The 18,549-nt window shown below is 36.9% G+C and overlaps 1 protein-coding gene across 15 annotated transcripts in view; it reads right to left on the bottom strand.

Moving 5' to 3' along the window:
• Positions 1-18,549, bottom strand: part of TADA2A (transcriptional adaptor 2A) — a 522,447-nt gene that overhangs the window by 191,302 nt on the left and 312,596 nt on the right. For 13 of the 15 annotated variants that reach the window (XM_077295519.1, XM_077295521.1, XM_077295529.1 and 10 more), the window contains one exon: positions 2,039-2,110. The exons of the other annotated variants lie outside the window; for them this stretch is intronic. In XM_077295519.1, the coding sequence (XP_077151634.1) occupies positions 2,039-2,110 (72 nt within the window). The remainder of the gene's footprint in view (positions 1-2,038; positions 2,111-18,549) is intronic. 15 annotated transcript variants of the gene reach the window in all.

The following is an 18,549-nucleotide window of genomic DNA, read 5'->3' as shown; positions in this document are numbered from 1 at the left end:
TTTCAGCGATTATGTGTGGTATTGGCTGTAGCACATGCAGTTACTTCAGCCTCCGGTTTGCTAGCCGAGTCCTCAGTTTCTCCACTAGTCTAGGGCCAGTCCCCTACTGCGACCAGGTCCCTCCACCCGACTACTATCAGCATCTGTCAAACTCTGACAACAGGATTTAACACACGCCAGCATATGGGCACGTAATTCTAAGCGCCCGCGATTTGACCACAGGCAGAAGATGAGTTACTATGACTAGTGATGAGCGAATAGCATTGTTGCTCGGGTCTCCCCGAGCATGCTCAGGTGGTCTCCAAGTACTTTGTATAAATCTCCGAGAACGTTTTCATCACCCCAGCTGCATGATTTGTGGCTGCCAAACAGGCTGAACACATAAGGGGGGATTCCCTAACAAACAGGCATTCCTCACATGTATTCAGCCTGGCTAGCAGCTGTAAATCATGCAGCTGAGGCGAAGAAGACTAATTCTCCGAGCACATCCAAATAGTCAGAGACCACTCGAGAGTGCTTGGGGAGATCCAAGAAACGAGTACACTAGCTCATCACTATGACAGCTGGGGGTCTATTGAAGACCTCAGTGCTTGCATTACAGAGCTCTCTTGAAACCCAGCCTGTGGCCAAGTTTCAAAGGAGACCATGATTTTCACTATATGCAGCACTCCTGTGGCAAGTGATCAGACTATCGGAACTACAAGTCCCCTAAAACGTCTAATAAGAACAGTAAAAAGTTTAAAAAAAAAAGGTTTAAAAAAATATGAAAGAAATAAAAAAACATAAAAGATCACATTACCCCCTTTACCCCAGTTAAAATAAAGATAAAAAATTAACAAAAAATACACGTGTGAAAAGTCAGATCTATCAAAATATAAAAATAAATAAACCGATCTTTAAATACCGTAAACAAAAAAAATTAATGAACACCAATATTAAGTTTTTTGAGTTGCTGCAATACCACAACAAAATACTGTAACAAGAGATCAAAATGTCATATCTATCCCAAAATGGTATCAATAAGAACGTCTTATCACCCCGCAAAAAAACAAGCCATCATATAGCTCCATCAGTCGAAAAATGAAACGTTACGGGTCATGGAAAATGAGGACACAACCACCAAAATATTTTTTTGCTAAATTCTGATTTTTTTTCACCACTAAAATAATAAAAACTGGACATTATTAGTATCGCCTTAATTGTACTGATGAGCAGAATCAAATTTCCAGGCCATTTTTACCATAAAATTTACACTGTAAAATTCAATTCCCAAAAAACAATGTCAAAGTTGTAATTTTTTTCCACAATTTCTCCCCAATTGGAATTTTTTACCCGTTTTCCAGTACACTATGTGATAAAATGAATGGAGGTCATACAACAGTACACCTCACCCATCATACATCTATGTGGAAAGAAAAATAAAAAAGTTTTGTCTCCAGGAAGAACAGGATGAAAAACTGGAAACACAAAAGTAAATTTGCTATGTCATGAAGGGGTTAAGTATAATGATGTATATTGGCCAGATGGAAGCAAAACAGACACTCTTTTAGCCTTGGGCAATTGACAACCTGTATGTATGTCAAGAATTTTAACAGTGCACACACTACGGGTATGTGCACACGTCAGGATTTCTTGCAGAAAATTCCTGAAGAAAACAGGACATTTTCTGCAAGAAATCCACATGCGTTTTTTTCGCATTTTTGATGCGTTTTGTGTGTGTGTTTTTCCGGAGCTTCCCAATGCATTAAATAGCGGGAAAAACGCAAAAAATCCGCAAAAATAATGAATATGCTGCGTGTCTTACTGTGATGCGTTTTTTTTGCGGAAAAAAATGCATCGTGCACAAAAATTGCAGAATGCATTATAATTGATGGGATGCATATGCATGCGTTTCTATCGCGTTTTTATAGCGAAAAAAACGCAACGTGTGCACACAGCCTAAAGATAAGGCAAAAACATGGTGTGAACAGGTCCCAAAACGGACAGGGGCCAGAACTGCAACACAATGAACAAAACAGGAACTGGAGGATTCCCTTACTCTGAAAGGTTGTGATTCCAGCTGTTCTGTATTCTTGTAACCGTTTGATCTCTCTGCGCAGGTCAAATTCCACTACAAAAAAATTCACAGACATTTCCTGTTTATTCCCACATTCAGCAAACAACATTTAACAGAAATTTTTTGATATGTAAAATAATGATATTGGCTCATGAAGATCTACTACTGGTTAGGTAGAAAATGCTGAAGACAAACAATAGTGGGGAAAAAGCTGGTAGTAGTGTAAATAATCAAATTAGTCTACATATATAGACTGACTAAATGACTGCCAGTTAGTAAATCTTTACACGTCGGCGTTTGGTTAATAGCATGATTACACAGGAAGACTGCAGTTAAAGGTGAAAACTGAATGATTTGTAATAGATCGCTCAGCGCACAAAGGCGGCCATGGTTCTCAACACTGCAGGTCCTGATTACATGGGATGATGCACCGCCAAGAACAATGATCATTTTTAAGATGTGCAAAAGATCATTTCAGCCAATGAACAAGCATTTTGCTCCTTCAACGGGTGATCGACAGCCTGTTTACACAGCAAGATAACTATAAACACTCGTTCACAATTACCTTTCAATAAAATACAGCTTAAAGGGGTTGTCCACTACTTTCAATTAACCCCCAATTTATCCCTCAGGGGCCCCTAATGAATTTTGTAAATACCTTCTGTTGCCGATTTAGCCTATGAGCGGCACTATGCCGGCGGCGGAGTCCGAGTCACGTGACCTCCAGGCTGCAACATCCGCCAACGTCACGTCAATTTCCTGACTCTGGTTTATTATTTTTAATTTTTTGCAGGCGATCAAGTATGGTAAGTACGGTGAAAATAAGAATATTAAAATACTTTTTTCTGGCTGTGTCTTTTATCTCTTTAACTACTATAGGATTAATAATGGATAGGCATCTTGTTAACGCCTCTCCATTATTAACTGGGCTTAATATCACCTTACAATAGCAAGGTGACATTAACTCTTATTACCCCACATCCAATGTCCATGGCCCCTTCTTAGGCTATAAATATCAGCCCACAGCTGTCTGCGTAGACTTTCTGGCTATAAAATATAGGGGGACCCCACGTCATCTTTTTGGGGTCCCCCTATTTTAATAGCCAGTAAAGGCTATGCAGACAGCTGCGGGCTGATATTCATAGCATGGGAAGGGGCCATGGGTATTACCCCCTTCCCAGGCTACAAATATTGGCCCCCAGCAGTCGGCTTTCTCCCGCTGGCACAAAAAATTGTGCTGGAGCCCAAGCCATTTTTTTCTTTTTTTTTTTTAAACTGAAACATTTTGTTCATTAACCACTTTCTGCCAGCTGACAGAATAGTACGTCAGCTAGCAGTATCCCCCGCTTAGAGGTAGGCTCCGGCGGTGAGCCTACTTCAAAGCCGCGACATGTCAGGTGTTTTCAATAAAAAAAATGAATTAACCTGATCACTAAACGGCGTAGTGAGAAAAAAATCAAAACGGCAAAATTAGGTTTTTTTGGTCGCCGTGACATTGCATTAAAATGCAATAACGGGCAATCAAAAGAACGTATCTGCACAATGTGGTATCATTAAAAACGTCAGCTCGGCATGCAAAAAATTAGCCCTCACCCGACCCCAGATCACGAAAAATGGAGACGCTACAGGTATCGGAAAATTACAATTTTTTTTTTTTTTTTTTAAAGCAAAGTTTGGAATTTTTTCACCACTTACATAAAGAATAACCTAGACATGTTTGGTGTCTATGAACTCTTAATGACCTGGAGAATCATAATGGCAGGTCAATTTTAGCATTTAGTGAACCTAGCAAAAAAGACAAACAAAAAAACCAGTGTAGGATTGCACTTTCTTTGCAATTTCATCGCACTTGGAATTTATTTCCCGTTTTCTGTTACACGACATGGTAAAACCAATGGTATCGTTCAAAAGTATAACTTGTCCCGCAAAAAATAAGCCCTCACATGGCCATATTGATGGAAAAATAAAAAAGTTATGGCTCTGGAAAGAAGGGGAGTGAAAAACTAAATTGAAAAAAGCTCCGGGGGTGAAGGGGTTACGAAACATGGCCAATAATAATTTTATTTATATATATAGTGTCAATATATTCCGCAGTGCTTTATATGGATATGGATATATCTATGGTTATATATATATGTGCAGGATTTATTCAGACCCACATGTCTGGGCAATGTTTCGGCTCCAAATGAGCCTTTCTCAAGCCTATATATGGATAGATCTATCTCTTATGGATATGGATATATCTATGGACATATATATGGAAATAGATATAGATAGATATATGGATAGATATATCTCTGTATGTATCTATCCATCCCATATCTATCCCATATCTATTTATCTAGCTATCAATCCAATATCTATCTATCTAACCCATCCATCTATCTCATATCTATCTATCTATCTATCTATCCCATATCTATCTATCTAACCCATATCGATCAATCTATCCCATATCTATCTCATATCTATCAAATATCTATCTATCCCATATCTATTCCATACCTATCTATCCATCCCATGTCTATATATCCCATATCTATCTATCCCATATCTATCTATCCCATATCTATCTATCTATCTATCCCATATCTATCTATCCCATATCTATCTATCCCATATCTATCTATACAATATCAAATTCAAATGAGCCAAAGCATATGGAAAAAATAGGGGGATAGGGGGTGGGGTAGGGAGGCATATAGAGGTCCAGGATATATCAGGCTCCTTTTAGAGGATAGGGGACATGTCTATGGTGGGGTATAGGTGAGGTATAGGAGTCCATGGCATATCGGGCTCTTTAGTCGGGGGATAAGGATATGTCCAGGGTTGGGGTACAGGAGTCCATGACATATCAAGCTCCTCTTAGTCTGTGGCAGGCACTGACATATTCCGCTGCTATGGCCGCTGCACTTTCATCTTCCCCCAGTATTATCGATAGTTTCTTTTCCTCCTCCATGGAAGTGAAGTCTGGGAGGAGATCAGATAGTCTCTTGAAGTGAGTGTCCCTCACTGCGGAGTATTTGGGGCACCTCAGCAGGAAGTGGGCACTGCTGGCAGAGTCTGCTTTCTCGGGGCTTGTACTTCTGTCGGTGCCTCCCGGATTCGATGAGTAGGTTGTGGGCGATCAGTCTGTATCGGCTCAGGATCTGTCGCTCTTTGGGGTTTTCTAATTTCTCTAGATATGGGGCCAGTTTGTACTCCCTCTGTAGGTTCTGGTATATCGTCAGGGATTTGCTTATGTCGCTCCTCCAGATGCTGAGATATTACTCTTTGACTGTGTATCATCTTCTGGATTTCACCTTTTGTCAGGACATGTAGGTTGATGGCTTGGTCAGACTGGCTTTGGGTACTTTTTGTTGGGGGGTTTCCTGGTGTAGGAAGGCTTTGTGGTGGTAGGAGCTGGGATTGCTGCTTTGTAAATGAGCCTTGAATGACAGCGCCTTCTTCCTTATTGCGAGGTGTAGTGGGAATCTGCCCAGCTCTGCTCGGCAGGCGCTGTTTGATGTGCTCCGATGGACTTGGATTAGATGCTTGAAGAACTCTAGGTGGAATATTTCAGTCAGCCCAGCATCCCACTTTGACCAGTTTGGGTATGAGGTTGGGCCCCAGACCTCACTGCCGTACAGAAGGATTGGGGCAATAATGGAGTCAAAGATTTTTAGCCAGACGGTTACTGGTGCCTTGAGATGGTACAGACATCTTCTGATGGCATAGAAGGCTTTGGATGCCTTGTCTTTTAGTAACTCTATGGCTTGCTTGAAGCTCCCTGACTGGCTGAGTTCTAGGCCCAGGTAGATGTACCTGTTGGTTTCTGTAAGTGGACGGTTGTCTATCATAAAGGTAAGATGGCCAGCAGGTTTCTGCTTTCTTTTCTGGAACACCATATTAGTTTTCTTCTGGTTGATTGGCAGTGCCCATGTGCTGCTGAAGGTCTCTAGGATTTTCAGATGATCTTGGATGCTTTTCTCAGTTGGTGATAACAGCACGAGGTCATCCGCATACAGCACAAATTTCACCTGGGTGTCATGGAGGGTGAGTCCTGGTGCTGATGAGGACTCTAGGGCCACTGCCAGCTCATTGATGTAGATGTTAAAGAGCGTTGGACTGAGGCTGCAGCCCTGTCTCACTCCTCGGCTCTGTTGGAAATAGGCCGTCCTCCTTCCGTTGACCCTCACGCTGCAACTGTTCTCAGTATAGGAGCTTCGGATGACATCGTATGTTTTGCCTCCTATTCCGCTCCCTAGCAGTTTTAGGAATAGTCCTGGGTGCCACACTGAGTCGAAGGCCTTCTTGAAGTCCACAAAACAAGCGTATATCTTACCGTTCTTTGTATTGTGGACGTGGCTCTTGATGAGGCTGTGCAGAGTGTAGATGTGGTCGGTGGTGCGGTGGTTTGGCATGAACCCTGCTTGGCTCTTGCTGAGGACGTTGTGCTCAGTGAGGAAGGAGAGGATCCTCTTGTTCAGGATGCAGTTGAAGAGTTTACCCATCCCGCGGTAGTTTGATGGGTCGTACTTGTCCCCGTTTTTGTGTATAGGGGTTATGAGGCTTTGGGTCCAGTTTTTGGGGAAGCAGCCGGCCTGCAGTACAATATTAAATAGTTTTTTTATCGCAACCTGGATGTCTGGAGGGCTGTATTTCAGCATTTCTGGGAGGATCCCATCTGAACCGCTGGCTTTTTTACCTTTTATCTGTGTGATCCTTTCTGTTATTTCTGACAGTGTGACTGGTGTATCAAGAGGATTTTGGAAATCTGAACTTTTCCTCCATATCTTTCAGTTTTTTCACAAGCTCTTTTTGTGCCGGTTTCAGGTCTTCACTTGGGATGTCATTGTAAAGGTCCTTGAAGTACTGGAGCCAGATGTTGCCACTCTGGATGTGGAGGCTGTTGTTTTTCTGGTTGGATCCAAGGTGATTCCACAGTTCCCAAAATTTGTTGTCTTCAAGGGCATCTTGGAGTTGGAGAAGTTTGGTGGAGATGTGGTTTTGCTTTTTCTTTCTGAGGATGGCTTTGTAATTTCGTTGTACGGTGTGGTAGGCTTCTCTCAGAGTGGGGTTGTTTGGGTCTCTGTGTTTTTTACTTAAGGCCATTCTTAGGGCCTTCCATATGGTCTTGCATTCTTTGTCAAACCAGTTGTAGGGATTTTGTTTACTAGGCCTCTTTTTGGTGCTTCTTTTCAGGTCGGATATTTCTGCCATGGCATAGAGAATGTCGTTAAGGTCTCTTACCGCTAGGTGTACTCCTTCTGGGTTAAGTCCATACAAGTTATTATGGAAGCGTTGGAGTTTCTCCTTGATCTCTGGTCTGTTGATGGCATCTTTATATTTTTGGCCTGACATCTTGGACCATTTGAAGGATGGTGGCAAGCTAAAGAGGCCGGTCTTTTGCGGGGTTTGTGAGGGTGATTTCTTTGTGGATTTGATGTATAGGAGCAGTTGGCTGTGGTCTGACAGATGTGTTTGTGGGGTGACTATAAGGGCGCCAATATTTGTAGGGTCCATATCTGTGATGGCACAGTCTATCACACTGCTGCCCACATGGGAGTTTAGGGTATGTCTTCCCAGTGAGTCTCTATCCCATATCTATCTATCTAACCCATATCTATCCATCAATCTATCCCATATCTATCTCTCTATCTAACCCCGATAGATATGGGTTACATAGATAAATATGGGTTAGATAGATATAGAGAGATAGATAGATATGGGATAGATAGATAGATATGGGATAGATAGATAGATATGGGATAGATAGATATGGGATAGATAGATAGATAGATAGATAGATAGATAGATAGATAGATAGAAAGATAGATATGGGATAGATAGATAGATATGGGATAGATATGGGATAGATATGGGATAGATAGATAGATAGATAGATAGATAGATAGATAGATAGATAGATAGATAGATAGATAGATAGATAGATAGATAGATATGGGAGAGATAGATATGGGAGAGATAGATATGGGAGAGATAGATATGGGAGAGATAGATATGGGAGAGATAGATATGGGAGAGATAGATATGGGATAGGTAGATAGATATGGGTTAGATAAATATGGGATAAATAAATAGATATGGGTTAGATAGATATGGGTAACATAGATAAATATATCTAACCCATATCTATCTAACCCATATCTATGTATTTATCCCATATCTATCTATCTATCCCATATCTATCTATCTATCTATCTATCCCATATCTATCTATCTATCTATCCCATATCTATTGATCCCATATCTATCTAACCCATATCTATTTATTTATCCCATATCTATCTATCTATCTATCTATCTATCTATCTATCCCATATTTATCTATCTATCCCATATCTATCTATCCCATATCTATCTATCTATCCCATATCTATCTATCTATCTATCTATCTATCTATCTATCTATCTATCTATCCCATATCTATCTATCCCATATCTATCTATCCCATATCTATCTATCCCATATCTATCTATCTATCTCATATCTATCTATCTATCTCTCATATCTTTCTATTTATCTATCCCATATCTATCTATCTATCTCATATCTATCTATCCCATATCTATCCCATATCTATCTATCCCATATCTATCTATCCCATATCTATCTATCTATCTATCTATCTATCCCATATCTGTCTATCCCATATCTATCGATCCCATATCTATCTAACCCATATCTATTTATTTATTTATCCCATATCTATCTATCTATCCCATATTTATCTATCTATCCCATATCTATCTATCTATCCCATATCTATCTATCTATCCCATATACATATATATCTATCTATCCCATATCTATCTATCTATCTGTCTATCTATCTATCCCATATCTATCTATCCCATATCTATCTCTCTATATCTATCTATCTATCTATCTATCTCATATCTATCTATCTATCTATCTATCTCTCATATCTATCTATCCCATATCTATCTATCTATCTATCTATCTATCTATCTCATATCTATCTATCCCATATGTATCCCATATCTATCTATCTATCCCATATCTATCTATCTATCCCATATCTATCTATCTATCCCATATCTATCTATCCCATATCTATCTATCCCATATCTATCTATCAATCTATCCATCTATCTATCTATCCCATATCTATCAATCTATCTATCCCATATCTATCTATCTATCTATCTATCTATCTATCTATCTATCTATCTATCTATCCCATATCTATCTATCTATCTATCTATCCCATATCTATCTATCTATCTCATATCTATCTATCCCATATCTATCTATCTATCTATCTATCTATCCCATATCTATCTATCTATCTCATATCTATCTATCTATCTATCTATCCCATATCTATCTATCTATCCCATATCTATCTATCCATCTATCCCATATCTATCTATCTATCTATCCCATATCTATCTATCTATCTATCCCATATCTATCTATCCCATATCTATCTATCCCATATCTATCTATCTATCCCATATCCATCTATCCCATATCTATCTATCTATCCCATATCTATCTATCTATCCCATATCTATCTATCTATCCCATATCTATCTATCTATCCCATATCTATCTATCTATCTATCTATCTATCTATCTATCTATCTATCTATCTATCCCATATCTATCTATCTATCCCATATCTATCTATCTATCTATCCCATATCTATCTATCTATCTATCCCATATCTATCTATCTATCTATCTATCCCATATCTATCTATCTATCTATCTATCCCATATCTATCTATCTATTTATCTATCCCATATTTATCTATCCCATATCTATCTATCTATCTATCTATCTATCTATCTATCTATCTATCTATCCCATATCTATCTATCCATCTATCCCATATCTATCTATCCATCTATCCCATATCTATCTATCCCATATCTATCTATCTATCTATCTATCTATCTATCTATCTATCTATCCCATATCTATCTATCTATCTATCTATCTATCTATCTATCCCATATCTATCTATCCCATATCTATCTATCCCATATCTATCTCTCTATATCTATCTATCTATCTCTCATATCTATCTATCCCATATCTATCTATCTATCTATCCCATATCTATCCCATATCTATCTATCTATCCCATATCTATCTATCTATCCCATATCTATATATCCCATATCTATCTATCCCATATCTATCTATCAATCTATCTATCTATCTATCTATCTATCTATCTATCTATCTATCTATCTATCCCATATCTATCTATCAATCTATCTATCTATCCCATATCTATCTATCTATCTATCTATCTATCCCATATCTATCTATCTATCTATCTATCTATCTATCTATCTATCTATCTATCTATCTCATATCTATCTATCCCATATCTATCTATCTATCCCATATCTATCTATCTATCTCATATCTATCTATCTATCTATCCCATATCTATCTATCCCATATCTATCTATCCATCTATCTCATATCTATCTATCTATCTATCTATCTATCCCATATCTATCTCTCTATCCCATATCTATCTCTCTATCCCATATCTATCTATCTATCCCATATCTATCTATCTATCTATCCCATATCTATCTATCTATCCCATATCTATCTATCTATCCCATATCTATCTATCTATCCCATATCTATCTATCTATCCCATATCTATCTATCTATCCCATATCTATCTATCTATCCCATATCTATCTATCCCATATCTATCTATCCCATATCTATCTATCCCATATCTATCAATCTATCTATCTATCTATCCCATATCTATCTATCAATCTATCTATCTATCCCATATCTATCTATCTATCTATCCCATATCTATCTATCTATCTATCTATCTCATATCTATCTATCCCATATCTATCTATCTATCTCATATCTATCTATCTATCTATCTATCCCATATCTATCTATCCCATATCTATCTATCCCATATCTATCTATCCCATATCTATCTATCCATCTATCCCATATCTATCTATCTATCCCATATCTATCTATCTATCTATCCCATATCTATCTATCTATCCCATATCTATCTATCTATCCCATATCTATCTATCTATCTATCTATCCCATATCTATCTATCTATCTATCCCATATCTATCTATCTATCCCATATCTATCTATCTATCTATCTATCCCATATCTATCTATCTATCTATCTATCCCATATCTATCTATCTATCTATCTATCTATCTATCTATCTATCTATCTATCTATCCCATATCTATCTATTTATCTATCCCATATTTATCTATCCCATATCTATCTATCCCATATCTATCTATCCCATATCTATCTATCCCATATCTATCTATCCCATATCTATCTATCTTTCCCATAACTATCTATCCCATATCTATCTATCCCATATCTATCTATCTATCTATCTATCTATCTATCTATCCCATATCTATCTATCTATCTATCCCATATCTATCTATCCATCTATCCCATATCTATCTATCTATCCCATATCTATCTATCTATCTATCCCATATCTATCTATCTATCCCATATCTATCTATACATCCCATATCTATCTATATATATCTATCTATCTATCCCATATCTATCTATCTATCTATCTATCTATCTATCTATCTATCCCATATCTCTCTATCTATCCCATATATCTATCTATCTATCCCACATGTCGATCTATCTATCCCATATATCTATCTATCTATCTATCTATCTATCTATCTATCTATCTATCTATCCCATATCTATCTATCTATCTATCCCATATCTATCTATCTATCTATCCCATATCTATCTATCTATCTATCTATCTATCTATCTATCCCATATCTATCTGTCTATCCAATATCTATCTATCTGTCTATCTATCTATCTATCTATCTATCTATCTATCCCATATCTATCTATCTATCTATCTATCCCATATCTATCTATCTATCCCATATCTATCTATCTATCCATCTATCCCATATCGATCCATCCCATATCTATCTATCTATCTATCTATCTATCCCATATCTATCTATCTATCTATCCCATATCTATCTATCTATCTATCTATCCCATATCTATCTATCTATCTATCTATCTATCCCATATCTATCCATCTATCTATCTATCCCATATATCTATCTATCTATCTATCTATCCCATATATCTATCTATCTATCTATCTATCTATCCCATATATCTATCTATCTATCTATCTATCTATCTATCTATCTATCTATCTATCTATCTATCTATCCCATATATTTATCTATCTATCTATCTATCTATCTATCTATCTATCTATCTATCTATCCCATATCTATCTGTCTATCCAATATCTATCTATCTATCTATCTATCTATCTATCCCATACCTATCTATCCCATATCTATCTATCTATCCATCCCATATCTATCTATCTATCCCATATCTATCTATCTATCTATCTATCTATCTATCTCATATCTATCTATCTATCTATCTATCTATCCCCTATCTATCTATCCCATATCTATCTATAATAATAATAATAATAATAATAATAATAATAATAATTTTATTTATATAGCGCCAACATATTCCGCAGCGCTTTACAACTTATAGAGGGGACTTATACAGACAATAGACATTACAGCATAACAGAAATCACAGTTCAAAACAGATACCAGTAGGAATGAGGGCCCTGCTCGCAAGCTTACAATCTATGAGGAAAAGGGGAGACACGAGAGGTGGATGGTATCTATCTATCTATCTATCTATCTATCCCATATCTATCTATCCCATATCTATCTATCTATCTATCTATCCCATATCTATCTATCAATCTATCTATAGATCAAAAAAAGAGGCAGCACTCCATTTTCAAAAAAGGTGCAGGATTTATTCAAACCCACATGTCTGTGCGACGTTTCAGCTCTACTGAGCTTTTCTCAAGCAGTGGATAAAGGTTCCTTATTACATATATATAGTGTCCCAACAATCCTAATTACAGCCATTTGTGTTAAATTACATGTTGATACATTCATTAAAGTGCATCTGTGCATTTGTGTATTTAAATAAGTAGATGCTAACAGCCATGTCGTTCTTACCGCTGCTGGAGACAGCTAATCATGGAGGACGCCATTGTCTCTGTCGGCGTGCATAGGTCTCAATTGCGCATGTCTGCTAATTAGCAAAACCTGGTTGAACTGCAGGGCAGGTAAACGGACTCCGCGCATGCGCAATAGCGCTAAATGCCGCCATATATTTGTAGTTATACTCACTAGAGCTCCAAGTGTGTAACCAACTTAGCGCATGCGCAGTAGCGCTAAAAATCGCCATTTTCTTATGGTCATAATCTTTGGAACTCCTAGCATATAGTGACCAATCGAAGAAACATATAAGTCTATTAAGAAGATATAAGTGAGCATATTCAGGCTACACTCGCAGTATCGGGGTGGTGTATAGAGTCAGTCCTGTATTGGACGTAAATAGCGATATAAAATGAATAAGATATCGAATATTATGATGAGTGTTGGCACTATAAATGAATATGCTCACTTATATCTTCTTAATAGACTTATATGTTTCTTCGATTGGTCACTATATGCTAGGAGTTCCAAATATTATGACCATAAGAAAATGGCGATTTTTAGCGCTACTGCGCATGCGCTAAGTTGGTTACACACTTGGAGCTCTAGTGAGTATAACTACAAAAATATGGCGGCATTTAGCGCTATTGCGCATGCGCGGAGTCCGTTTACCTGCCCTGCAGTTCAACCAGGTTTTGCTAATTAGCAGACATGCGCAATTGAGACCTATGCACGCCGACAGAGACAATGGCGTCCTCCATGATTAGCTGTCTCCAGCAGCGGTAAGAACGACATGGCTGTTAGCATCTACTTATTTAAATGCACAAATGCACAGATGCACTTTAATGAATGTATCAACATGTAATTTAACACAAATGGCTGTAATTAGGATTGTTGGGACACTATATATATGTAATAAGGAACCTTTATCCACTGCTTGAGAAAAGCTCAGTAGAGCTGAAACGTCGCACAGACATGTGGGTTTGAATAAATCCTGCACCTTTTTTGAAAATGGAGTGCTGCCTCTTTTTTTGATCTATACTGAATGTGGACGACCAGCGGACGGGTTGCCTGGAGGCTCTGCACCCTGAGATAAGTTATACCAGTGTGCTGTTCCTTTTTTACTATTTTATCAATCTATCTATCTATCCCATATCTATCTATCTATCTCATATCTATCTATCTATCTATCTATCTATCTATATATCTATCTATCTATCCCATATTTATATATCCCATATCTATCTATCCCATAACTATCTATCCCATATCTATCTATCTATCTATCCCATATCTATCTATCTATCTATCTATCTATCTATCTATCTATCCATCTATCCCATATCTATCTATCTATCCCATATCTATCTATCTATCCCATATCTATCTATCTATCTATCTATCTATCCCATATCTATCTATCTATCTATCCCATATCTATCTATCTATCTATCCCATATCTATCTATCTATCTATCCCATATCTATCTATCTATCTATCCCATATCTATCTATCTATCTATCTATCCCATATCTATCTATCTATCTATCCCATATATCTATCTATCTATCCCATATATCTATCTATCTATCTATCTATCTATCTATCTATCTATCCCATATCTATCTATCTATCTATCTATCTATCTATCTATCTATCTATCTATCCCATATCTATCTATCTATCCCATATCTATCTATCTATCTATCTATCTATCTATCTATCTATCCCATATCTATCTATCTATCTATCTATCCCATATCTATCTATCTATCTATCCCATATATCTATCTATCTATCCCATATATCTATCTATCTATCTATCTATCCCATATCTATCTATCTATCTATCCCATATCTATCTATCTATCTATCTATCTATCTATCTATCTATCTATCTATCTATCCCATATCTATCTATCTATCCCATATCTATCTGTCTATGCAATATCTATCTATCTGTCTATCTATCTATCTATCTATCTATCCCATATCTATCTATCTATCCCATATCTATCTATCTATCCCATATCTATCTATCTATCTATCTATCTATCCCATATCTATCTATCTATCTATCCCATAACTATCTATCTATCTATCCCATATCTATCTATCTATCTATCTATCTATCTATCTATCCCATATCTATCTATCTATCCATCTATCCCATATCTATCCATCCCATATCTATCTATCTATCTATCTATCTATCTATCCCATATCTATCTATCTATCTATCTATCTATCTAGCCCATATCTATCTATCCCATATCTATCTAACTATCCCATACCTATCTATCCCATATCTATCTATCTATCCCATATCTATCTATCCCATATCTATCTATCTATCTATCTATCTATCTATCTATCCCATATCTATCTATCCCATATCTATCTATCCCATATCTATCTATCCCATATCTATCTATCTATCTATCTATCTATCTATCTATCTATCTATCTATCCATCCCATATCTATCTATCCCATATCTATCTATCAATCTATCTATCTATCTATCCCATATCTATCTATCTATCTATCTATCCCATATCTATCTATCTATCTATCTATCTATCTATCTATCCCATATCTATCTATCTTTCTATCCCATATCTATCTATTCCATATCTATCTATCCCATATCTATCTATCCCATATCTATCTATCTATCCCATATCTATCTATCTATCCCATATCTATCTATCTATCCCATATCTATATATCTATCCCATATCTATCTATCCCATATCTATCTATCCCATATCTATCTATCAATCTATCTATCCCATATCTATCTATCTATCTATCCCATACCTATCTATCTATCTATCTATCTATCCCATATCTATCTATCTATCTATCTATCCCATATCTATCTATCCCATATCTATCTATCCCATATCTATCTATCCCATATCTATCTATCTATCTCTCTATCTATCTATCCCATATCTATCTATCCCATATCTATCTATCCCATATGTATGTATCTATCTATCTATCTATCTATCTATCTATCCCATATCTATCTATCTATCCCATATCTATCTATCTATCCCATATCTATCTATCCCATATCTATCTATCCCATATCTATCTATCTCATATCTATCTATCTCATATATATCTATCTCATATCTATCTATCCCATATCTATCTATCCCATATCTATCTATCTATCTATCTATCTAGCCCATATCTATCTATCCCATATCTATCTATCTATCTATCTATCTATCTCATATCTATCTATCTATCTATCTATCTATCTATCTATCTATCTATCTATCTATCTATCCCATATCTATCTATCTAGCTATCTATCCCATATCTATCTATCTATCTATCTATCTATCTATCTATCTATCTATCCCATATCTATCTGTCCCATATCTATCTGTCCCATATCTATCTGTCCCATATCTATCTGTCCCATATCTATCTGTCCCATATCTATCTGTCCCATATCTATCTCTCCCATATCTATCTGTCCCATATCTATCTCTCTCATATCTATCTATCTATCTATCTATCTATCTATCTATCTATCTATCTATCTATCTATCTATCTATCTATCTGTAATGGAGTGTGGGTTGGACAAATGTAAAACAGGAGGTTGGACAGAAATGACATCACAAATATTTTTGAAGATAGAGGAGGGAGAGGAGGAAGGGGGGTTTGGGTGTGTTTTGGAGTGGGTGTGCTAGGTGCTGGCGTACAGGCCAGTGAAATGCATCATGGAATTTGTAGTATTAGAGCACAATAAGTCAGGAGAAAGGAAGTTGTCGATTAACCCCATGAGAGCTGGAGCCAGCACTGAGGATGTGCAGCTACAGCATGATAAAAGGTAATATTGCTAAAATAAACACAGTGGATGTTTTGAGTGGCACATAATAGCAAGATTTATGGAAAAAAAACAGTTATAGTAGTGGACAACTTCTTTAAGCAAAGTCGTGGCATTCTATATACAACCTCTGGCAAAAATTATAGAATCACCGGCCTTGGAGGAGGTTCATTCAGTTGCTTAATTTTGTAGAAAAAAAGCAAATCACAGACATGGCACAAAACTAAAGTCATTTCAAATGGCAACTTTCTGGCTTTAAGAAACACTAAAAGAAATCAAGAACAAAATATGTGGTAGTCAGTAATGGTTACTTTTTGTAACCAAGCATAGGGTAAAAATTCTGGAATCACTCAATTCTGAGGAAAAAAATATGGAATCATGAAAAACAAACAAAAAAAACACTCCAAAACATCAATAGTATTTTGTTGCACCACCTCTGGCTTTTATAGCAGCTTGCAGTCTCTGAGGCATGGACTTAATGAGTGTCAAACAGTACTCTTCATCAATCTGGCTCCAACTTTCCCTGACTGCTGTTGCCAGATCAGCTTTGCAGGTTGGAGCCTTGTCATGGACCATTTTCTTCAACTTCCACCAAAGATTTTCAAGTGGATTGAGATCCGGACTATTTGCAGGCCATGACAGTGACCTTATATGTCTTTTTTCAAGGAATGTTTTCACGGTTTTTGCTCTATGGCAGGATGCATTAATCTTGAAAAATGATTTCATCATCCCCAAACATCCTTTCAATTGATGGGATAAGAAACGTGTCCAAAATATCAACATAAACTTGTGCATTTATTGAAGATGTAATGACAGCCATCTTCCCAGTGCCTTTACCTGACATGCATCCCCATGTCATCAATGATTGTGGGAATTTGCATGTTCTCTTCAGGCAGTCATCTTTATAAATCTCATTGGAACAGCACCAAACAAAAGTTCCAGCATTATCACCTTGCCCAATGCAGATTATCGATTCATCACTGAATATGACTTTCATCCAGTCATCCACAGTCCATGATAGCTTTTCCTTAGCCCATTGTAACCTTGCTTTTGTCTGTTTAGGTGTTAATGATGGCTTTCGTTTAGCTTTTCTGTATGTAAATCCCATTTCCTTTAGGCGATTTCTTACAGTTCGGTCACAGACATTGTCTCCAGTTTCCACCCATTCGTTCCTCATTTGTTTTGTTTTGTTCTGCATTTCCTGTTTTGGAGACATATTGCTTTAAGTTTCCGGTCTTGACGCTTTGATGTCTTCCTTGGTCTACCAGTATGTTTGCCTTTAATAACCTTCCCACGTTGTTTGTATTTGGTCCAGATTTTAGACACAGCTGACTGTGAACAACCAACATCATTTGCAACATTGCGTGATGATTTATACTCTTAAGAGTTTGATAATCCTCTCCTTTGTTTCAATTGACTTCTCTCCTGTTGGAGCCATGATTCATGTCAGTCCACTTGGTGCAACATCTCTCCAAGGTGTGATCACTCCTTTTTAGATGCAAACTTTCGAGCAGATCTAATCTGATGCAGGTGTTATTTTTGGGTATGAAAATTTACAGGATGATTCCATATTTTTTTC

Source organism: Ranitomeya variabilis, chromosome 3 (assembly GCF_051348905.1).
Source record: "Ranitomeya variabilis isolate aRanVar5 chromosome 3, aRanVar5.hap1, whole genome shotgun sequence".
Taxonomy (NCBI): domain Eukaryota; kingdom Metazoa; phylum Chordata; class Amphibia; order Anura; family Dendrobatidae; genus Ranitomeya; species Ranitomeya variabilis.
This window is presented reverse-complemented; position numbering and strand designations above follow the sequence as displayed.